This window comes from Thunnus albacares, chromosome 2, assembly GCF_914725855.1.
Source record: "Thunnus albacares chromosome 2, fThuAlb1.1, whole genome shotgun sequence".
NCBI lineage: Eukaryota > Metazoa > Chordata > Actinopteri > Scombriformes > Scombridae > Thunnus > Thunnus albacares.
The window spans coordinates 30,607,106-30,631,802 of NC_058107.1; the positions used below are offsets into that span (position 1 = coordinate 30,607,106).

General features: G+C 39.1%; 1 protein-coding gene across 1 annotated transcript; it reads left to right on the forward strand.

Annotated features, from left to right (window-relative positions):
* The first annotated feature begins 2 nt into the window (after positions 1-2).
* Positions 3-6,374, forward strand: hscb (HscB mitochondrial iron-sulfur cluster cochaperone). The gene is made up of 6 exons (XM_044330180.1): positions 3-477; positions 586-682; positions 4,957-5,046; positions 5,225-5,369; positions 5,952-5,999; positions 6,141-6,374. Exons 1-6 carry the CDS (start codon positions 110-112, stop codon positions 6,233-6,235), a joined length of 843 nt encoding a protein of 280 aa, XP_044186115.1. The 5' UTR covers positions 3-109; the 3' UTR covers positions 6,236-6,374.
* Positions 6,375-24,697: the final 18,323 nt, after the last annotated feature.

The window sequence follows — 24,697 nt, forward strand, 5'->3', positions numbered from 1 at the left end:
CATCTTCTTCCTCTGTCTTTCTGATAGATGTGAATGTTTTGACGGCAAGAGGATCGTATGTTTTGATTGTTTGATCAACACCACCAAGTAGTGTATTTCAAATTCAGAAATGTTGTCGTTGAACTCTTTGCGGATCGCGTGCTCATCCCGGGCTTTACTGCAGTCAAACCGGATGATGACGAATCGGCAGTCTGTTTTTAAAGCTGTTACATATTCAGCACACTGTTTGTCTACCAGTTTCCTCAAAAAGGACACATGGCTCAGCAACACGAACCTCAGAGCACTGGGAAAAGGAGGAGAGATAATTAATTACACTAATCAAGTCAATTCGCCAAGGAATTACTGTGCAACTCAAGTGAAACTGAACTGCTGGAACTGCAAACAGTCTCTTGACAAAACACCTGCATTTTTCTGCTTGTCATGCAAAGTAGTCCAGCCCCCTGAAGAAGGGACATCCTACTTCAAGATCATGGATTGGTGAGTAATTTTCTCCTCAACTACTACCCACTATCCTATCTACATAAACATCTTAATTATTAAGTGAGCAAATCGTTTCATGTTGCCATATTTTTTGCCTCTTTTTAGTGACTACACATTCACACTGGACTTACAAAAGCTTCAGAAAAGATACTTGCAGCTCCAGCGGTCTCTACATCCAGACAACTTCAGCCAGAAATCTGTGGTAGGCAGGGGTTTGTAAGTGTAATCTGAATAAAGATCAGCTGAGTAACATGGTCTCGGAGTCAGCTGAGGCTGCCCTATCTATTAGTGACACTGGAAATTGTGTTTGACCCCTTGTCACTAATAGGCCACTTGGCTGTGTGTTTTGTTTTGTAAGTATGATTCAATGTGATTTGGCCGGGGGAATAACTCAAATGCAAACGCACATGCAAAGTTGAAAGATGAGCTTGTTAAAAGACATTGACAAATGTAGGCCCTTGGATGGCAGCTTTCCCCATATTAAGCTACCAAGCAGACAAGGTCAAGACAAGACAAGCAAGTTCAAGGAATCAAAAGCTAAACAACTGAGAAGATGAAAGTGCATGCCTTCAATAAAGAAAAAAGGAAAGAAAAAGTAGTGTGTTTAAAAAAAAAAGTAAATAAATGGATGGAGTGCTAAAAGCTTTATAACACAGTTTTAAATTTTATGATGTGATCAATGTACTATATTGATAGACTCTTTTAACTCTTTTCAATTTGTCGCAGGAAAGGCACAAGTGTAATTAATAACATTAATGATGGCTCAGTTCCATAAACTTTAAGATTTAAGTAGTATTAAACTACTTAAACTTAGGTACTAAATTGAGCTGAAATGATTGATGATCGATAAGTCCATCATCAGAAAATGAATTGCTAACTATTTTGATAATCTATTAATTGTTTCAGTCATTTATCAATCAAAGATGCAAAACATTCTCTGTTGTAGCTGCTCAAATGTGAGGATTTGCAGCTTTTCTCCAATTTGTAACTGGAAATTGAATATCTTTGGGATTCGGACTGTTGGTCGTGAAAAACAAGACAGTTGAAGATGCTACCTTGGCCTTTGATTTGCTGTTTATTTTCATAGGTTAAATGATTAACTGAGCATATTAATTGATGGTGAAAGTAATTGTGTGTTGCAGCCCTAGTACAATGTATGTAAAAGTCATTAGAAATTAAGTAACGTTTAAGCAAGTGAAAGTTTCACAATTGTCTGATGTCTGTCTAGAACCCTTTATCATCTATGTACAATATTTCATAACTCCTGATACAATAGATCTGTGGTATTAAGCTCACTTCACTTGAAGAGCTCTGAAGGGAGAAATAATCGCTTACGTGTCTCAAAGAGACTGTGTAGTTATAGCTAAAATCCATCTTTTGAATTGAAAGGTGTGTTTAGGCAGAGAATGGAAAAATAAGTGGCAGAAACTAAACCCGAAAGAAACAGAGTTACATACACAGTGAGTATCTATAAATTGATGATCTCAGTGTGTTAGCTCTTGCATGCTGTATGTACACATAGCAAACTCCTGGTGATGAATTTTACTGAAGGACAATAAAAGGAAAAGACATTAAGCACTCACTGCTGTTAAGGATATATTTGGCCTTTTCTTCCTCTTCACTTTTGATTTGTCACTTCTTATAGACAGAAAAGAAAAGGTGACCTTTTCAACACCAGAATTTATTGTAGAAAAGAAAGTTTGATCTACCTGGTAAATCACATGCAGCCCAAAGCACAGTTAGACCGAGGAGACAGTTAGGCCTATATTTTACATACAATCCTTGACTTGTGAAGCTTTAAAAATGTCACAGGAAGAAATAAGTCTTGTCCCAATGCAGCTGAGCAGTTTAAAGTTGAATGTGTTTATGGGTCATTCTGTTTGCAGCACTGTCTCAGGTTTTGTTCAAGCCTTGTCTATATCATGAATGGATCCCAAAACCAAGGCCTGTAAAATATTTCTGTTCAAATCCTATGTTTTCATATTTTTTTAGCCTTTGGTATTGTTTCATTTTTATAGCATCAAAAAGACCTTATCTGGGAAACCATGTTTAGGCATTGATATCTTGACAAGTATTGTTCCTAACCTCACCAAACCTTATAGAATAGAAGACAAACATGTGTTCTGTGTGCCAAAACCATTAAAAGCTTGTACTGCATGCCATTTTATTTTTATAAGATTTGGAAAAAAGTGCAAAATTCCTAAATGAGAGTGATATTGAGGGTACTTCAAACCCACATTTTTGCACCAATATGATATCAATCATTAGGGTATTTTTTCTGCAAATACAATCTTTTATTCGTTTTGTGCCAATATTTGAGGTCTCTGCCACCAATGGACATGAAGATCAAACGAATGAATAAAACAAGGCATGGTAGCATGTTTTGGTCATTTTCATAGGACCAAAATGATATGTGGGGTAGCTAGTAGGAACATAAAAATATAGGCTACATGGAAATTGCTGGATGTAAGGTTATTAAGGGTATAAAGTGCCAATGTCCTTCCTTCATACAAAAATAGACACAGATTTGAGAGGTATTTTACGTATGGCAGAAAAACATCCATTTCAGGATTAATTTTTTTTGCCTCAGTATCTCCATGATTATTGAACTCCTGTGTCGTTGGAATTGTAAGAAATAAAGGATAAACATTTTCCGTGTGTTCATTGGAATAGAAGGCATTTGAGATGGATACTGTGTCTCCAGTTAAGTGCTGGATATTGAAAATAAGTTACATATTTTGATAAAACCTCTGGTATAAGGAGAAATGAGTGGTATTTTAAATGACCCTCTCAAGCTCCAGTGGGAGAATCTAAATATGTTTCCACATAAAAGGTTGGATGTGTTTATACATGTAATTTTACAGTGTGCATGTTAGAAAGCTACATGCCATAATAGAAAGAATATAGCTTGCAATAATGACCTAGAGTAAAAGGAGCCTACAGACAACATGGATTTCTTTACTCTAATCAATATTTCAGAGGCTGAGATGCACATAAGTACAGATAATAAGGGAAGACCGTACTTCTTCATTATGGAGGTTTTTCTCCTAGAGTTAAAACGATGCCTTTAACTGTGTGTATTTATCTATGACGGGAACATGGAAGGACATTGGGTACTTTGTACACTAAATGACCATACATTAAGCTATTTCCACATACATTTTCATTTTGGTCCTATGAAAATGAGGTGAAAATGTTTTATTCATAATATCTTCATGTCCATTGGTGGTAGAGACCTCAAATGTTGGCACAGTATTAATAAAAGATTGCATTTGAAGAAAAAATTATGATACCATATGGGTGGGAATTTTGCAGGAAACTAGGGCCTTATAGAAAATCAATAGGCGTGCAGTACAAACTTTTAATGGTTCAGTCATACTGAGAACATGTTTGTCTTCCATCCTACAAAGTTTGGTGAGTCTAGGAATAATACCTTTCAAGATATTATTGCTCAGACATGGTCAAATATTTTACAGGCCTTCTGTTTGGGATTCAAACATTATATAGACAAACTTTGAACAAAATCTGAGATGATGCTGCAACTACTTTCCTGGATTCTGTCTGATTTGACATGAAATGACCCTTAGAGGTTATTTTATAAAGTGGTAAATAGTTGATAAAATTTTCACATAATCCAGTTTCCCCCTCATGGATCATTAAAGGAAATTGCATGGCAGTATAAAGAAATAAGCATTATGAGTACAAGGAGGAGAGGAGGCGGAGGTGTGTTAGCACATAATTTATTCTGTACACTCAGGTGGAAAAGCACAATGCACAATGTTGTCATGATATGATATGAAAGCTAAACTCATATTCAACACAATTTGAGAGAGGAGAGGAAGCCCAAATGTTTTCTACACACACACAACCTGTCCAATAATGTACTGACTCTGTTTAATTTATCAGCACCTCTGGCCATTTTTTCTTAATTAGACATCTTCCAGCCTCAGGGGTCTTCATCATATATGGAAAACTCATTACTTATACAAGGCTACAAGGCAGCCACCTACTGCACTGTTTGTTATTACAGAAACAGCTCTATATGACGGGCCCATGGGCCAGAGCTTGAAACTATTGATTTTCACAAGAGCTGACAGACGTGATAGCTGCAAAATGTACTCGGATCTGCCAGCCATTTCCAAGGTATTTTCCTCCCTGTCTTGTTTCTACACATCTGTCGTGTCAAACTTACACCTGCAACCCCTGAAGGGTCCCAAACTGCTTGGCTACAAAGAAGTAGCTCTATATCATACACTTAATTTTCTGTATCACCAAGGATTTGGTGTTTCACATATTGACAGTGGTATAGATTGGGGTGGCAAGGTATAAAATACCTCCCATGTAACTCCCTTTTTTGGAACTCTGGATAATGTGAACATATGTTGTTTCAAATGCATATGCACAGATTTGAAGTAAATAAATATGGATTAAAGTTGGCATCATTAGAAGAAAATTTAACAGAACCTTCTTTTGCAGAAAGAACAGGAGTATTCAGAACACCAGTCGGCTCTTGTGAACAAAGCATACACGACTCTGCTTAAGCCTTTGAGTCGTGGTCTTTATATGGTGAGTTTGAACTCTCTGATTCAAATTCTAATGAATAGTTTATTTTCATAACTCCAAGCTCTTTGTCAGTCTGTGCCATTGTTCTAAAGAAACGCCATCACCATCTGACAGTCCAATAGTAGTGAAATGCATTTAAAAGGAGCGGTTCAGCTTGATGAACTCCCATCATATGTTTCAGCTGGAGCTGGAGGGGATGCGTATAGAAGAGGGCACAGACTCCGGAGCTGATTCGCAGTTTCTAATGGAGCTGATGGAGATCAATGAAGCTCTTGATGGAGCACAGACTCCAGAGGAAGCCAATAAGATCGGCCAAAATACAAAAGGTAGGTTCAGTCTATTGAGAGAAAGTCTGGTTGAGTGGTTTAATCTGATCATAAATTAACACAGATGAACAAGTACCTGGTTAAGTAGTGCTAACACATCAGATATGTATTTATGTAATACAGAATTGACACACTGACTGCAGGACAGAATGTTAAAGAGCCTCACATAGTGCACTATGAACCAAATAGGTTCCAGTCACATTCAGCAGTGGTTCCCAACCTGTGGGTCAGGACCCCCCAAAGGTACCACTGAGTTGCAGAATGGCCACAATTGCTTTACAATGCACAATAAGGTTGAAACTCAATTATTAACGCACACATTATCAGAAATCTATCTTTGTCTATATGGTCTCTCCAATTTGTTTTGTGAACATAATGGTGTCAAATTATGTTAACGCAATATATCTTTGATTTACTTTTTTAAAATCTGGTTTGTTTTAATTGCTTTTAAACTTCAAATCATGCAGTTACTCTCAGAGGCGAGATTGCTTTTGAGTTTCCTCTGTAGAAATAAAAAGCACCCTATGTGCTCTGGCTTGTTAACATGTGCAGTATTGAAATTCGTCTCCCCCTCACTTGCAGAGAAACTGGCAGACTTGACAGTGCAGATAGACGCTGCCCTCCGTAAAGGTATTATACTCAGTCGCTGCATTGAATTTTTTTCTGTTCCTCCCACTCATTTCTTTGTAATCTATGCTGAGGCTTTCCTTTAAGTCGCCGAATGAGTCATTGATTAAACTTCCTTTTGCACTCTCTTTTCTCCTTTTTCAGGAGAGCTTCAAACAGCCAAAGCACTGCTTGCCCAAATGAAATACTTTGCAAACATCGACGAGAAAGTGAAGGAAAAACTTTCGGAGTTTATGTAAAATTTGCCCCCTAGTTCACTTTATATTTTTAGCCACTTAAAAAGTTTTGTACAGAAGCACCTTTACTATTGTGTATTTTTCTTGTGATTATGAAAATATATTGTTCAATATGAATAATAAATATGCAATATATAAAACACTGCTGGATTAATGGTGTTTTGTACTTAAGCAGCTGTTTTTTAATTAAAAACTGTATAGATATGAGGGTGTAATTGGACACATACACATAATTCCAGGGAAATACTCCCTTGAATTCCACTATTTTCACAAGCCTAATCACATTGTACCTCATGTACAAGTATACCTCATGTATCATTAAATATGACAGAGATCTGTAATTGCCTCTGATTAAAATGCTGCTTGGAGTGTTTATATGATTATCCTGCCTATCAGTTCAGCATTTTGTCATGCAGGGCTCACAGACAGACGCGTGACTTGTATTCAGTTCTGTAGGATACCTTTAGGTGGAGACATAACACCTTGACAATCATCATGCAAAGGAGCAGCACATGTTGTACAAACTGGATATAAGACCAGAAGGAAGTCCTTTTTATTGAGGTGGACAACTTTTGAATTATTTATGGTAGCTTCATATGTAGCATTAATGCTATGATAATCAGGAAGACATCAATGATGGATGGTTATTTAACGAGCCAAAGATCCGTGTTGGTTCTAGCCCGTAAATAGATATACATCGCCCCTCTACATCTGTACCTGCAGCACACTGGTAGGTGCATCAGAATGGGAATTCATCCCTCATCTCCCTCTCGTTTAATTCTAAAAATTGTCAAACACCATAGCGGAAATTAGTCATAATCTGTAATTGCTTTGCAAATTAGAGCTCAAGTCACATCAAGGCTTTTGATACAAGCAACTGATATAGGGTGTAATCACACCGAAATATGAAGGCTGTCACTTAATCTGATAGAGGGGAGCGAAGCATCGTATCACATATCACAAGAAAAATATTAGTTGTGACACACCAGCATCAGAACCTAAACCATATTATGTGTATTAGTGGTTTTACACTGACACTGTTTTTTTTTTCTCTATGCAGCCCAGTCCACTGGAACACAATAACACATCCTGACTGGTTGTTTTATTAAGTCTGGAACAACAATGTCATGTGTCTGAGGCTGTTTGGGTTTTTTTACCGTGGAAAAGCAGCTTCCCTAATGCACACAGATAGACAGTGAATTAAACAGGAGACTAACAGGCCTATTTATTATTCATGTCGTAATCGGAAGGCATCTACGGCGACTTTAGATTAATGAGAAAATGTGATCGACCAACACTGAGGACACTGCTGTCTCCCAGAACTCTTTGAAATCGAGTTTGAAAGACACGAAAGGGGAAAAAAACTCACTACAGCTGGGCTGTGAAATTGACTTGGATGGGAAAGCTTGGCAAAATGAACTAGGTACATGTGACTACCATGGAGCTCCTGGAATGAGTTAGGTCGGCATCAGGCACACTACACAATGTACTGCTGCTGTTGGGGTGTTTACTGGTCATGGTGCACTGGGTAAATTCCAATATTTTCTACAGGTCTACATGACCCAGTAAATAGGATTCCTCTTAGTTATGTTTAAAAATAAAAATAGCTACTGCGTTCAACATTTTGGGAAATACACTTGTTCATATTATTGCCAAGATTTAGATGAGAAGATTAAAACTGTCCACATATCTGTCTGTTAAATATGAAACTACAAGCAGCAGTCATTTAGCTTAGCTTAGCATAAAGACTAAAAAAAAGGGGGACACAGCTAGCCTGGCTCTTCTCTTACCAGCACCTCTAAAGCTCAAAAATTAACACTTATATCTCATTTGCTTAATCCATAAACAAATCTAAATAAAAAGCCAACCCGAACTGAGACTCATTTGAAGCCTGGGTATCACTATGCATAGTGACTGTGAAAAATTACATTATTCCAGGCATATTTGGCAAGTGTTGTGAGTTGAAAAATCACAGGAGAACAATTTTACCTGGATTATGGTGTCGAAATATGCCTCCAACAACGTGACTAATGGTGCCTGCCGTAATTGTAGTATTAATAAACTCCATACGGCCTTAACATAAATACCATAATAAGATTAATGTGTTCTTGTGACCCATGTCTTAATCATAATGTTCTCATAATAACATTAAGACTGAAGTGTTGGTGGGCCTCTCCAACACCATTGCAGTGCTCCTGACAGAATCCTAATGGAAGAATTCCTCATTATTAGCTTATAACGAGGGAGCAGAAAGACCACATAATACCATATACTGTATACCTTTAACTACGGATACAAGCAGGAGCCAAAGAAAGATCTAACTGACAAAGGTCAAAACCAGTGGAGGATGACTCACTGGAGCTGAGCTCTTTTCTTCTCATAGCCGAGCATCAGTCTTTATGATCCTCGCCCCTCTGCTCAGCCTCTGTGTGACTCAACCCCTGAGTGTCAGTCCCATCATCCCACAAACACCTCAAGCCTGTGTGCATGCTGTGTGTACTCGTGTCTCACCAGGTAGTAATGCCATTATAATCTACCACTATTAGGTTTTCTTCCAGCCCCATAATCCGTGTTTTTATGTTGTTTGCTTCATCTCTTTACCAAGCCGTGTCTTTGCTTCTCCGTAAAGCTCCTGAACTATAGCCTACTTTGAAACCTGTTACTCTGCAACTGTGCCATCTGAATTTTTGACTCCTTGCTTTTCTATTTTGGTTTTTATAGTACATATTCTGATATGGTTTTCAGTCTGAACCCACTCATGCTCTGTCCAATCTCAATCTTAAAAAGCTCAGACAGCTTCATACTATTAAGGGATTATTGTTGTCCACAGTGGTTTGAAATTGTTTAAGATTTGCCTATATGGCTGTTTGCTGGCTTCTATAATCTGTATATAGTTCTGTGAATGTATGTATAGTTTTGTGTTTGCTTGTTAGACTTATGGGATTTTTTTTAGTGAGGCAAATAGAAGGAAGCCTCTAATTAAAGGCAACCACTCTGTAATCATGGTAATAAGTTTATTGACACAAATAAAAGACATTAAAAGGACTCAACCATGAAACTGAAGGGCTATTGCACACTGAAGCAGGCATAGCTGAAATGCCTGTGCATTTTCTCTTCCATATCGTATTTCACAATGAAAACTAAATAAAAGGGGCAATCTAATTGATTTAGCTGTCTGAAGCCTTTTGTGCTTTTATTGTTCCATATTTTATTTGCGTTTTGCCTTTAGTTGAAAAAAAAAACCCCTTTATTTTTGGCATAAGCATTTGGTTTATGGTTTATTTTAGCTCAGCAGGTCAGGTTAAAGGTGGCAATTTAGACATAAATGAGGCCACACATACAGACACTTTATTATTTCTTACAACTAAACTGTCACCAACTCAATACCTAGTGAAAACACAGGCGTAAACAAGATAGATACTAGCACTGAGTCGATGGTAAATGAACCTAGGGCCCTGTTCATAAAGCCAGACAGAGCAGAACAGTGCTACACTTTTTAAAAAATACATTTAACGCTTTTTAACTAAGTCTTCAGGGGCTTTAAACATAAGTTGGTGAAACAGTCTTACTCCTGTAGACTTTCTTCTGCACTAGAATGTGAGAGTCTTAAAAAAGACTAAACACAGTTGTAACAGGCTATTTACACTGATGGTGACAACAACACAACACCTGGCATGTGCCATATGTCTGCTAATGTGATATGATGCAATGTACATATTGGGAAATAGAGGCTGACAGAATAAAACAAACACTATTATTTTTCCCCCTTTGGTTTTAAACATGGGGCTAAGCGTTCATCCATTTTCCCAGAGATTGTCTCCATTTTCTGCTTATCGTTTACATCTTATCTTCAACTTTAATGGGGAATCAGTTCATTAGAATTATGGAGCTGAGTGTCTCAAGCACTTCAGATTGCTTTGTTTTCCCTTACTGAATGTAATTATAAGTCAAATTGAAACACTCTTTGACAATAAACCCCTTTCTTCTTGGCTTCATGTTTGCGGGGGGAGAATTCCCAGAGGTGTGAGCCTGAATGCAGCAGGCGAGTCGTTTCTCTAAGCTTTTGATAAAGGCCCTGCTGAGAGATTTCTGGGGGAATCTCTGCTCTCCTCAGCAGTATGAGGCAAAGACCTGCACATTTAGACACAGCATGTTTGCGCTCACATGGTTGTTTGTTTTTGTGTAGACCAGAATCAAGAGCCATGTCGTATCATAAAATCCCTTTGACATCTCCGAATGGGTAATCGGCCCAGCAAAAAACAGTTGTCAAATAATCCCTTTATCAATTTCCTTTCCCAGAACCTCTTGTCATATATTCCCCTAAATGATATTGGATTTGTACTGGTGTACTGCACCAATCAAATACACTTGCTTTAGTGTAGCAATCATGGCTCGTAACCGACATCAGAACATATATTCCAGGATTTACAGTGTGGAAGGTCTTTTACTTGGCTATCTTCAAATTTTGGTCCAGTCAGATTTCGCTGGTGTGCCACTGCTGATCAGATGTAATGTCTAATGTTAGCTAGCAAAACAAAAGATGATGCAGCTTTTAGTAATTGTAATTGTAAAGCCTATTTTGCTTATTGATATAAACATATGTTGCCAACAAGTCCTCTAAATTAAACAACCAAATAGGTAATTTGACCATGCACTCCAGAACAACCCGTAGCAACTTTTCTAATATGATGCCTTTATTGGCAGTAATCGGCAGGACAACATAATTTGTTTGTGCTTTCTGTTACAAATCACTGTTAAAAATGAATGGTTATGGGGTCTGGTTATGATTAGGCACAAAAAACACTTGGTTAGGGTTAAGGAAAGATGATGGTTAGGGTTAAAGTGATCTTTTGAAACATGATGTGGGTAAAATGTACTTATGTTGCTTCCTTAAAGTTAGGCAACCTTCATCGTCATGGCAACAGTAAACACCACGACAATTGTAGTTATGATTTTTAAAAAACAAAATGACTGACTCGCAGTTGGAAACATGACACTTATGGTTGGAAACAGGGGTCTCCTGCAGCTAAATCCACTTTTTGCAAGTTAGGATCTAACCAGCCAACAAACCTGCCACCTCTGGATCTGGAAATTTGTCACCTTATATAGACGTCATTTGAACTGCAGAACTGCATCACTTCTGCGGGTTATAATTATTATGGCTGCTAGATGGCATCTGTCACTCAAATGAAACTATAGGTTGTTTTTGGCGACTGACATTACGACCTATAGTGTAGTTTTTCTTGGGAGGACAGACTCGTTGTTGCATACTTACATACTCCTAATATTTAGCTTGCCTCTGTAACTCAATTCAAAATTTCCTTACTGGATTCCACGAGGTGCATAATGAAAAGCTGTTTAAGCAAATTGAACAAGTCTTGATATCTAATACTTTACAGCTGCAATTACTTGCACCTGGAAGTGTGGCTGTGCAAAAATAGAAGACAGACAGACAGAAGGCAAATTGATAAATTACTTGCATCTACAAAGTCAAATAATCCAATAAGAACAAATATCAAATATCTCTAATGTTTACAACATTTCCCCAGCTTTGAGTAGTAATCCCCAAGGAAAAAGAAGGTTCCAGTTTTAATTAAACATCTGTGAAGCAGCAGGCTGCGGTTGGATCTGGATGTTAAGAGGAATTTTTTTGGCGCTCGGCTGTCCCATTGAAACACCAGGAGATATTGCTTCAAAAGGCCCCTTTGTGGTTCTTGAGTTTGGAAAGCCTTTGAAAGCAAAGAACCAGGGGTTTTAAACAAGGTGTATGTGTGTGCAAACACAGATCAGCCATTCACTTTCAGCTGAGTGGAGTGCAAACCACTCGCCTCTGGTGAGATCGCTCTCCTCACCTTATCTCCTTCGCTATGCTGCAGATACTCCCCGCTGCCTATCTCACAGCGATCACGTTGTCCACAGTTCAGATTCAGCCTATTTGTGTTTCGTCTCATCTGAATAGCTTGCACAGCATTGTGTTTCACTGCCCTGATGGAGCTCTGGATTCCACTCTTTCAAAGTGACATTGTGGGCTTAAGCCAAAAACTTTTACAAAGCTCTGAAAAATAACTTAAGTACCCCACTTCTGTCTCTGTAAGAGTAGTAATCTAGCCACCAACACTAAGTGCAAACTATCTACTCAGAGAGAAGAAAGAGAGAGAAATTTCCCGCTATACTGTCTCTATATGTCCCAAAGCTGTTCGGCCAGCCAAAGTGGTTCTGATGAAGCATAGTGGCAGCCTGTATGAGAGATAAATTTGTGTAGTGCTTTTACCCAAAGCACTTTACAGTTTGCCACTCATTCACCCCTTCACACTCACACAGCAATGGCAGCAAGCTACCATGCAATGTGCTGGTCTCACCATCAGGAGCAATATGGGATTTCAGTATCTTGCCCAAGGACACTTCAACATGTGGGCAGGAGGAGCTGGGGATCAAACTGCCAACACTGTGATTAGTGTATGGCCTGCGCTACCCCCTGAGCCACAGCCTACTTCAAAAATAAAGTTTGATTGATTGAAATCTATTCGCTAACTGGCTCACTTTCCTGCCACTTTCCTGCAGGCATTTTTAAGCCAGCATTAACAGATTGTCTGGCCACTTGGGGGCAGTGGAAACAAGTTGTAATCACAACACTAACATATTATTATTATACATATTATGGTGAATAGCAAACAGCTGTTTCATTACACATTCTGTGGATGCGAAGAAAAAACTTCTTAATGGCTGAAGGGAACCGCAGAGTTGGGTTATAATCCTCTGTGGGTTTGTCATTACAATCGACCTGTTTCACATTAGACACAGTTATATGATGCATTGTTAAACACAATCTCAATTATAGCAGCTTTAAACAAACAAACAAAAAACTGTCAGACAGTCAATTTACCACATGGACAGTATGTGGGAACAAGGGCTGGAGATGATTTTAATTTTGCATCTATGACAAAAATCCTGTCTTACCTGGAGATAAACGCACCTGGCAATGTTGTTATTACCCTGTGTGAAAACGGCTCTACACATTGCAGATCTCTTACAGTCACGTCTTTGTAAAATTGAATTGGAGTGCAAACACTTGTTACAAACAGCCTAATGTCTTAGAGATTGCAAGCAGTATTGGGGATGCTCAGTAAGCTCCCTAGTTGGCGTGAATGCTAATGTGCAATCCTCAAGACACATCACACCGTGCTTCAGCTTTACTGCAGGTGGGCCAGACAGGATTCATTTCTGCAGGAAGGCTAGTCAAGATGATTGCATTGTGGCGCAGGTACAAACCAATTCTGAGGCTCTGAAAACAAAATTCTATCACTGAGTTTTATTACTATGCAGGAATTCAGCCAAATCCCTGCACCTGTGGCAGTATATTGCCTTAGCTCAGTATTATCTGTGAGCCTCGCCAGTCTCCTGCATTTTCATACGAGGGGGGGGGGGGTTGAGAATTTGCAGTCACCGCCGCACATTAATTTGTAAGGCCTTGCTTTTCAAGCAAACAAAAGAAACAACAGTCCCCTCTCCGCTTGTGTCGCTGATATCTCACATAATGATGACTCTTGTTACTCCATGCATCCTACCAAGTTCAACAACAATCTAACCTTTTTCTACTGCAGCTGTTTCTATGACAACGCGAGCCCCTGCTGTAAGTTTAAAGCGTGATAAACACAAAAGCCAGATAATGGATTTGATTGATCTTGCTTCTCTCCATGGGACTGATATCAAGAGTGATAGAGGTGTTTAGGCTAACAGGCAAAGATCAAAAGGTAATAATGTTTTAGCTCTACTTACAAAATTTCTGCACTCTTTGAACAGTGTCTTAGGATTATCTATCTATCTTTCTTAAGCTGTCAAATTGTATTGGATATGCATTATAGCATAGACTTTTTGAGGGGAGGTCACATATGTGCTCTACCACATTGTAATATCCAGGTGAATCTCTTTTTTGAGGAAGGGATGCCAGACCTCTCTTTCAATGTTATGAAAACAAAGCTGCATTATTGCCTGCAGCAGTTATTGGGTGTGTGTGTGTGTTATATAAAGCTTGGAAAGAAGTAAACCTTGGGCTTTTCGCTGCCTTGCTTTCCTTATTGCATTTGACAGGACAGATGCCACATAACTCAATCCTGTCACCAGCTCAAGTTGAGGCCTTTGAGAAAGTGCTGTGCCATCGACCTTTGGGCTTCACTCACTGCCTCTTCAGCTAAAATCACCCAAGAATGTGTTCTCCACCTCACCATTGCCTCAGCTCGCAAAATAATAGGGATTGTTGCTGTAATCCTGATTCTGAAAAATAAGCAACATGTGATGATGCGTGGCATGATGATGATGCACCATCCTCGGTTTGAGTCTCTTGCCAATCACCAGAGTGGAGTGAAATTAATCACTCTCAGGGCTGTCAGTTGGCGTCAGCCAGGAGACATTTATCTTTGAACCCATGTCAGTAATTTGGCAATAACAGTTCCTTTGATTAATTCACTGCCTGAATCTCTGCCAGGAGAGCAGGAGTTCAGAGACAGTGACAGATTGATGATGCTTGTATCCTGTAATTCTGTGGCCCTCAAACTTTACAGTGATTATGCTTGTGTAAAAAAGACAATACAGATAAATGGCATACTCCTAAATGTGATGATATGTATGAATCATTGTTTGAGAACAGACCCGTCTTCTGAGGTGCACTGTCAGTGTAAGCACGGATGTTTGTTGCATCCTCTGTGTTTTCAGGAGGTTGCAGCTGATTGTAGTGTAGGTTAGTTATATGAGGATTGTTTGCCGGTGCTGGCTCACAGTGTCCTCAGATCAGCTGCAGTCATGCTGCTTAAGCAAAACTGTTGACACATCTCAAGCTAACAAAGTTCATTTCAGCGTACATCCAAAAAGTTCAGCCAGGAAGGGAAGACATCATAATACTTTGTCAAACCTGCAATTGAAAAAGCTCATTCAGCAGGTGTCGTTCCGCATATTGCCACCTCCTCTTGATTTGTTATTTTGGACAAACTTGATGTTTACTTCAAGGCCTCTCGAGGGGCTTGCCTGAGAGGTAAACAACACTCTTAGGATATCTTATTCTTTTTCATTTGACAGCTCAGAATGTAATCCTGCTTTCCAGGGTGTTGTCTTTTGCACACATCTCCACATAAAAACCTTTTCACCAAGCGAAATGGAAATTAATGACTGTTATCTTCCTTGGAATTGAATCTATTAGGCAAAAACACTGGAATCTTAATTTGAGTATCACTGTGTTATTATTTTAATTCAGCCGAATGTCAAGATGAAAAATTGCTATAATTACTATATTTAATTGGTATTCGGTCTACATTCAGATTTTCCTGCCAAAATAAATATAAATAAATAAATATATGTGTTTTTTAATCACACACACACACACACAAAACAGATCCCTCTTTAGGCCACTTGTCAAAACTCATAGTGTAATAAGCTCAATGTTTGCAAACTGTCTAATATAATTGGTCTCAAAGAGCAATGTGATAGGCTTGTTTTGGAATTGGACACACATGTACTGCTTCATAGAAGTCATTCATGTTACAGAGAATAAAGAAAATAAAGCTGGTCTTCAGGTTTACAGTTTAGGATTTGACTTGTCTGTCAGTATGTTTCCATTGGGTCCTACAATATGTTAGATCTTAGCAGTAGTTCTGACAGCGTAGGTCATGGGAAATATCATTTTCCCAGCAGATGGTTTCATCTGGCTTATCAGAGTTTCCCACCTTGGTATGGATCTATCCCCATCTCTTTTTCTCCTCCTGCGGTCTTACCTCCACCAGAACATCTCAATAAAATGTGTACTCATTTCTTTTATCTTACCTGTTCATTTACTGCCTGTCTCTTTAGATAAATACCATCTTCTACCTATCCATCAATTATATGAAGTCGTACTGTGGGTTTGACTAGTGTGACTCCATCTGTTTTCTCTGCCTGACAAATACTTGCCAGTTGATGGGGAAAATATTTTGAAGTCTTGAAGCCATGTAGTGTGCGTGGGTGTTATATTCCACTCTATATTTCATTTAACTGTGGGTTTCTGGCTGTAGCCATGGAAACCCAGCTGCACTGTGACCCCTCCCATGATAATACCTTATTAAAGGGAAATTTTGTAATTTCATGTAATGGAATAGCGGTAATTGGATTAGTATACTATTACAGCCATTACCCTTATCTTCACAGCTCTCCCTGAAATCTCTTAAATGTTCCAGTCACTGATGTATTTTCTAACACTGGGTAAAGCAAAATGAAAAGTATATCATTCACACATTCTTACAAAGATATGAAATAACTAATAAAATCACTGATGGTAACCTGTTATGTATTACTGCTGTGAACAGAGAGTCCTTTATATAAAGGGAATTATTAAAAAAAAGATTTTTTTTATGACTGGTGGCTTTTTGAAAATATATAAAGGGTTCTGCCTGGCTGCAAGGCTGCCACTTGCTTTGGTTTGGAGAGCCTGGGCAGATGTAACAGCTGAGTTGACATCAGCTTGCGTGGTACAACATGCTGCTCAGATAGAGAGAAATGCTCTGCACTGGTAACTGGAAAGCTTAAAGATGTTACCTGCTTCATTATGTCCCGGACAAGCTTTCTGACTTGCTAGCCAGAGTATATTTTCTGCCCACTGCCCACGTGTATTTTAAGGGATGGAGAGATGCAGAGTTGGGTTGTCCAGGTGTGAAAACCTGCTAGACCTGCAAAATTTGACTACTTGAGTTGACCTCAAGAAAACCAGCTGTCAGTGTAGCATCATCTAAAAGGGACTGAAATAAATTGAAGCTTTGGTAACTTGAATTGTAAAGAAAACTTTTCCTCAAACGAGGGATGCTGGGATGCCTTGTCAAAATATGAAAATGAATAATACATATATAGCCTATATATAATAATACACAATATGTTAACCAACTGAGAAATAAGCTAAAAAGTCAACATGGTGACATTTAATCAACTATTTAATACTTTCTGGCAGGTCTCAGGGCTATCCTTTATGTTAAGGGCATGATTGACATACTGTCTACCAGGATGAGGATTTGCTGTCCAAGTGGATCAGCCGTTCTGTCTTTATTTATCCCAGCAGCAGGAGACCCTGCTCTGTAAAATATTCTGAGCAGGTTTCATGATAATGAATGAAATGAACTGATATTCGACATACTGCAAGATGGATTTCCTGTGTGAGTGAAATAACTAGAAATTTTCTAGTAAGTTATTAATTCCACCTGCAAGTTGTCCAGTTTTGCACCCTAATCATCAGCATGCATATGGAAACACTGATAAAAAATGAAGTCATCCTCTCTTTACTGTTCATTATTTTCCTTCTCCAACCCGTAACAGATCTACTTATTTTATATTTTGTGGCCATGCAAGGGCAAGTTGTAGCGCACCAAGTTTGCTAATATATCTGAATAGAAAAATTAAATATTCATCAAGGTTAACGGGCCTTATGTCTCAATGTGAGAATGCAAGAGAATTAAATTTGTTCCAGTTTATGGACTCAAAATGTTTGCTCTCTGCTCTTTCAGCTCTTCTGGGACTGTGAACAATGATGCAAGCTCCCACCTATGCCCTATTCACATTTAAATGATCAAACATATCTTTATTTATTTTATCCCAATAGACTCTCAGATGTATGGAAAGCACATAAATTAACAATTTTTCAGCTAGGCTGGGCAGGAAGCCTCAATTTTATTGCACAATTACACACATATATTTAAACCACATAATCGTCTTTATTTAGGTTTTACATTCTGAAACAACTAACAAGATCAAGCGCATTTGATTCACAGGGACTCAAACATTCCTATTGGCCTGACTAATGGCTGGCCACAACATTTACAAAACTCCTGTTCATGTGGTTGTGTTTAGACTGCAGTCACAAAAGGTTTGGTACACGATGCAGTTGTACTGTTAAATTTTAACATGATCTCGCACATAAAAATTGATGAGATCTCTACTACAGGGCAGCATCCGTAAGAAGCTATTTCCATCTGTGCTTGTACATGCAGAACAAGTTTTATCAGCAGAGTTAACGTAGCTATGATTGGCTTACTTTTGTTCCAAACATGAATTTCATCAGACCCTAAAAGCTGCTTAAGAACTTAAAGGTGCATCTAGTACTTGATGACTTAAATCCACCTCCAGAGACGAGCAGCAGGAATTACAGCATCACTGACAAATCTCTAGGACAGCGTGCCCACCCACCCCTCAAAACCCCTCTCAAACCCCTCAGGGACATTCACCTGGAATTAGAAACAATTAAGTCACATTTTCCTATCAGAGATACAAAAGCTAGGAAATTAAAACAGAGATCCCACAGAAACGTTATGTGATAATTTAATATATCCCAATGAAAATTGCATTAACCGGCATCCTATCAACATATTTAAGATACAAGGCCTACTGATTGGGGCCCCTGGGGACCACAAGAACAAACTACTGTAAGAAACAACCATCACAGCAAAATGTTAACTTATTTTATCTTAAAACATTATTAGTTATATAATTAATGTCATCTGAAAAAAAAAACAGATTATTATTTTAGGAGAGTTAATTTGCATGTTGTGTTAAAATAAAATATATACTTTTCTTTAATACAAATTACAGCTTTTATCCGAAGTACAATCTTTCCACAAAGCCTTCAAAATGACTGACAGAAACAAAAGCACTAATTAAAACAGAAGCAGAAAGCAATGATGTGAAGTCATTAGGAACAAATTGATTGACAAAGTCATGAAAAATGGGAATGATAGAATAAAGTACCTGTGAGATGTGACAAAAAGTATACCCTTGGGGTTTGTGGGTACCCCAATCTGTAGAACTAAGGTCAATAACTAACGTAAATAGTGCTTTGTGATTGACAGTTTGCCTTGAGAAAACTAAATCTCTGAGTACTATTGTCTTGAAATGCCAGTGGACTTTTGGAAATTGCTTTAGAACAAACTATGAGCCAGGAGAAGACTTTTTAAAGCATAATCCTATCAACGCTTTGTAGATATATCATGGTCGTTTTGTGCTATGGGGCAGTAAAAACCGTTCTTATTGCCCCCTTTAAGGGATAGTTGGGTTCTCTAATGAGTTGCTCTGTTTCGCTGTGAGCCTGGAGTCTTTTCTGTCCATCCAGAAATCTCAACATCAGCGGCTGTGATCAATGAATCTCATAAAAACTATTTGGGAAACTAAATGCCACATTTTGTTTTGCACAGTGAATGTTTCTAAAGTATTGTAATTTAGTCATGTTGAATTTTACCAGCGTTCCAAGCAAATGCTGCTACTTCCAGTACTTTCATCAAGATAAACAGATACAAGTGCTTTTTAAATGGACTGCAAAGACTTCTGTGTTTATGATTGATCGGATTTGGCTCTTCAAATTCTGATCACTCTTTAAAACTATCCCTTAATTTTTTTTTTTATGTACAAATGACAGAAAACACATCTGCAAAAGCTAACTGAAAGATCAGATGCAACATTTCAACGTGAAGCCTTGTACGCTGGCATGAAGACAAAAATCAGAGGCTGCAGTTATCACACAGTTATTACTGGTGAGATCTCTACAGACTGAGACATTTAATCATAGAAACAAAACATCTGCTTTGCCTCCACATGCCTCTGTGTTTTCACATCTCATGTATTCCTCACACCAGTTTTATTTCACATAACCAAAAAGCGTAGTCATATTATTTTCGTCTGCCCCTCAGCATCAGTGATTATGGTTGCATTGCGCTGGTGTCCGAGGCTGTGGCGCTGACCTTAACTTGTGTGGTGGATTAATCTGCCAGCAGGTCATGTCTCTGCCTTCCCTTTTGCTCCAGCTACACGATGTTAACGATGCGTCAGCCCAGGCAGCACTGTCACCATTTCTTTAGCCTCTATTGCGATGATTCACATGAGTGAGCCATTAGGAAATGGATGTTTTCATGACCCTGTAAGGAGCAGAGCGAGTGGGTTGAAAGTGCAGGCTTTCTGAAAGGCAAGCGCCCTAATAGCCCATATACCTTCTCTACTGTATGTGTATGTGGCATATATCAAGCTCAAACACTTTGACAGATCCATCTTCAATCTTAATTAGGCTTCTATTTGTGACTTATTTATTGAAATGTTCATGTCTTTAGTGTTGCTTGTAAAAGTGAAAATCATTTAATATAAGTAAGACAACAAGAGCTGTTAGGAAGATGTCAACGCTTTACTTTTCATGGCTAAACCCTCCGACAAGGATTCAATTCTCCATCCCTTGTTTGGATGGCTATGTTAGGCATTCAGCCTGTTAAGAGCTCTGTGAAAACATGAGAAACACTTAGTCCTTGTGAAGAAGGCTCTGTTGTTTACAAAATGCCTGGGCTTTTAAGGATGCTGTGTGTTTTTTTTTTCCTTTGACTCAGAAAAGCTTTGGGGAAAAAAAAGGTCCAAGGAGCCAAAAGTGCCGCTCTCTGATCTTCTCCATTTAAATGCTTAAAAGGGCATCTTTAGCTCAATGTGTTTAATTCATTATAGCCTCCCTTTATGTTTGACTTTACCAGCGTTTTCTACTTCTTTCTTTTGTTGCCTCATGGCAATGGCTGGCCAGGCAGTCACAACGCAGCCAGTGAATTCGTAGTCAGAGCCACATCTCTGGGCTGGTATCCCTCCCACTGAGAGCTGAGGTTTGCCATGAGGCCAACCCATCACACACTCGAGGAGAAGCGGCGGGGCCAAAGAGTTTATAGAAGTCCACATGCGAGATGCCTGCGGGGAAATTACCCCTCCTACTCCTCCTCTGTGCTTTTGTACACGCTGTCTATCTTCTCTTTCCCTGTGCTGTCCTGCGCTCTAAAGGCGTGGCCGGGGTCCCCTCAGGGACCCATTTGCCTTCTATAAAGCCTATTGCTATGGAAATTGTGTGTAATTTCAGGGGCTGTTAACGGTGAGAGTGCAGGCATGCATATAGAGCGCTACTATCATCACACTGGAGCAGAAGAGCACCCGGGGCAGAATCTCATATTCGTAGTTCCTTTGCCAGTCTTTGCCCCTACAACATGACATGCATCACCTGATGCCAGCAGAATAAGGAATGGACAGACCTGGGCAGCAGGCAGCTGGGAAAGTGAGATGAGAGATGGATGGACTGAGAGGGAGTGTGAGTGTGTCACACAGAGAGAAAGGGAGGGAATATTTAGAAAAAGAGGAGATTGGAATACTATATGAGAAAGATGGAAGCAGCAGAGGGTGAGGTGAAAGGGATAGTAGAAGGGAATCCGATGAGAGAGAAGCCTGAATCAATATTTATACTGTGAGGCAAGACAATTCTCGAGCAGTAATTAAATTGGTGTGTCATATTTCATTCCATTACTGGGCCAAGCTTGCATGCAAATGATCCAAAAGGCCTCCTTTTCAAGTGGATTTCATTTCTTTTATGACAGTGAATAGAATAGAGCTAGGCACAGAAAAATAAAATACTACGTCAGTATTCATGAGCTTATTGTTGGGAACTTGGGGACCATTCAGTCGGGGGGCAAGGGGGGGATACAAATCCCTCTAACTAGGTGCAGGGGTGGGGAAGCAAATCAATCTCATTTGAATAATGATTAGTGAAATGAGGCAACACTGTCGCTGATTGGAAACACGGTCTGATTCCCAACATCGCCTCTCCTCCTCCCCTCTCTAGAGTCAAGGAGAATGAATAAAACATCTCAAAAGTAAATGTTACACTGGAACACTGCCTGTGCAAATATTTTGGGTCAGACACAGCCCCCTTCAAACATTCAGTACTTACATATCCCCTGTCATTTTCACAAATATGATCATTTACAAGTTGAATAACTGCACCAGTACAGTATTTGTATTGGTTGGTTAGCTTACAGTGGAAATCGGGTGGATGACTCTAGAAGGTGACCGCCTTTCTGTAAATCCTGCCACCAGTGTTTACAGTAAGTATTAGTTTCAGGTGCTGCCTCCCTATTACAGTTCTGTGCACTTCTGACAAATGGAATTGGGGGGGTGGGGGGTTGGGGGGGGACAACAAAAGACAGCTGTGCTCTGTGTAGCCAATTAAAAGTTTCCCTTCTACCTCTTTGCCTCGCAGTATTGGCTGTTCTTTCTCAGTTTCAGCTCTTCTGTGCAAGAAAAATGATCAAAAGATAGAGGAGGCGTCCAAAGCATGGCATCAGTGATTTTTTTTAACTAACTAAAATGTTCTGCCTTACCTTTTCTACTCTTACCCACTGCAGCTGATCGCCTGTAAGGGAAAAATGACCCCGACCTGGGAATGCTGGCAAAGACACTAAATGGCAAGGGATGGAAAGCCTCTGGAGTGGTGCCATGTTCAGTGCACAGGTTCTGCCAATGGCATCTGAAGTGCTGCCAATGGGAAACACGACATTAACGTCTATAGCCGTGGAAAGAACAACAGCTGCTTATGTTGTGTGTTCCTGTGCCAGTGCCCATAGGGAAATGGGTTGTCAAATATGATGTTTGTACCTGAAAGTTCCTGGAATTTATGTGTTTGTGTGCGCTCCTACACATATTGACCACTGGTTGCGGAAAATAACAGTCCAAACAACAGTGGTGGGAGACATATTAAGATCCTTTACTTAAGTAAAAGTAGATATACCACAATATCAACATAGTCCAATACTAGTGAAGTTTCTGCGTTCAAAAATGTAAAAGAACATAGGTAATATTGGCAAAGTATCAAGTTAACATGGCCATTACACAGAATACCCTCTAAGAGTTTTATATTATTGTATTACATTACTGGATTTATTGCTACTAAAGCATTTTCATGTTGTACCTGGTTAAACTGGAATTCATTCAAACTAATTTATATATTGTAGGATAGTTTAATCTACCTAATACATCAGATTTTATACGCTGATCTTATGTTTTGTATTTAAAATCTTAAGCAATTAGTAACTGTACATATTAAATAAAGTAGTGAAGTAAAAGGTACAATATTTTCCTCTGAAATGTATTGGAGTTGAGGTATAAAATAGCATAAAATGGGAATACTTGAGTAATTACCTCAGATTTCTACTTAAGTACAGTACTTGAATAAATGCATTTAGTTATTTTGATCCCATGACATTTAATGCTTCACTAGAAAAAAGATCTGTAAATTAAACAGAACATTCGAAAGGAAATAAAGATAGAAAACTGGACATGTTACTGCCAGACAAAACTCATTTGACTAGACAAACATTCAGGAGAAAGAGAAATGTGTTTGCACAGACAAGTGGAGAAAGACAGTCAAGATAACAGCAGCACAGTCAGTGTCAACTGAAGCTGTTACCATCCTCAGAAAATGCAGAAAAAGTCAATCCATGTAACTTCACCAATGCACTGAGGGATAATCACTCTGCTGGTGTCGACAAGCTGATAAAACTTCATGCATGGCTTCTCGCTTTGTCAGGATCGGCCAGCCGGAAGAATGACATATCTACTCGTTATTGTGGGGAACATATGGGAGACCACACAGCTGCCAGACACGGGGCCGGTGCATGATGGCCCTCGGCAAGCCCTCTGCTGTCTGTTGGGCCACAGCTGAGGGTGAGCAAGAAGTCTGCTAGCTCGCCATGGCACTGGGTGCGACGCAAAAGTCTTAATTTCTCCAGAACAACCTTTAATCAAATCCAGCCCAACAATATATTCACCCAAGCACTTACCTGCCCACCTACCTTTACCTGCCTCATTCTTTTCCAGGTCATGAAGGGCTGCAACTTCATTGAATGGAAGACAGAGATACAACTGACCATCACTCATATTCATAATGTGAGTGATTGGTGGTTAACAGCGGGAAGAAACACATGAACATGAAAGCATCCAAACTCCGAAACTACTGTGACTTTTGCTTTGAGCCACCATGATTATTAAAACACTAAAATCATAATCCTAATATTAGCATTTTTATTCATATTTCTGCAAACCAACCCTAGATGGCACTGGAGACCCAGTGGATTATTTCCCCTTGTGTGTGTGTGTGTGTGTATATGTGTGTGTGTGTGTGTGTGTGTGCATGTGAGTGTTTGTGCATGCAAGCACGTCTGTGTCTGCATCTGTGTGTATGCCTCCCAGATTCAATTATTCATCATTTCCAGTGCAAATATGGTTTGGCTTTTCTATGTCTCTTCTTTTTTTTTTTTTTTTCCTCCCAGTTTTGTTTATTATTTATTATGCTGAGGCTCACAATGTTTGGGTAGAATAGAAAGCCGGGTAGCAATAATGTCACTGCGTGGGTGTCATAATTATGTTCTGATACAAATGCACAGAAAAGGTATTGGCCGTGTGTTGCAGTACCCAGTGCTGCCGAGTCAGACACATTTGTTTGTCTTCTTGGCACTGATAGCTGGGGTCTTCAGGCTGCATTATTCCACCAATAACCAACAGCCATGATTCTCAAATACTATATCTGTCTCTGGCCTATCATCCGACGTATTCCCACAGTCCACCATGGTAACGATTCATTTTGCTCTCTCCATTCATTCATTTTTTTTTTTTTTGACTATG

Excerpts from the sequence above, each read along its gene's own strand:
- hscb (XM_044330180.1), top strand. The coding sequence starts at position 110 with ATGTTGTCGTTGAACTCTTTGCGGATCGCGTGCTCATCCCGGGCTTTA. Across the intron at positions 683-4,956 it reads ACTTCAGCCAGAAATCTGTG|AAAGAACAGGAGTATTCAGA; the intron begins GTAGGCAGGGGT and ends CTTCTTTTGCAG. Across the intron at positions 5,370-5,951 it reads GATCGGCCAAAATACAAAAG|AGAAACTGGCAGACTTGACA; the intron begins GTAGGTTCAGTC and ends CCTCACTTGCAG.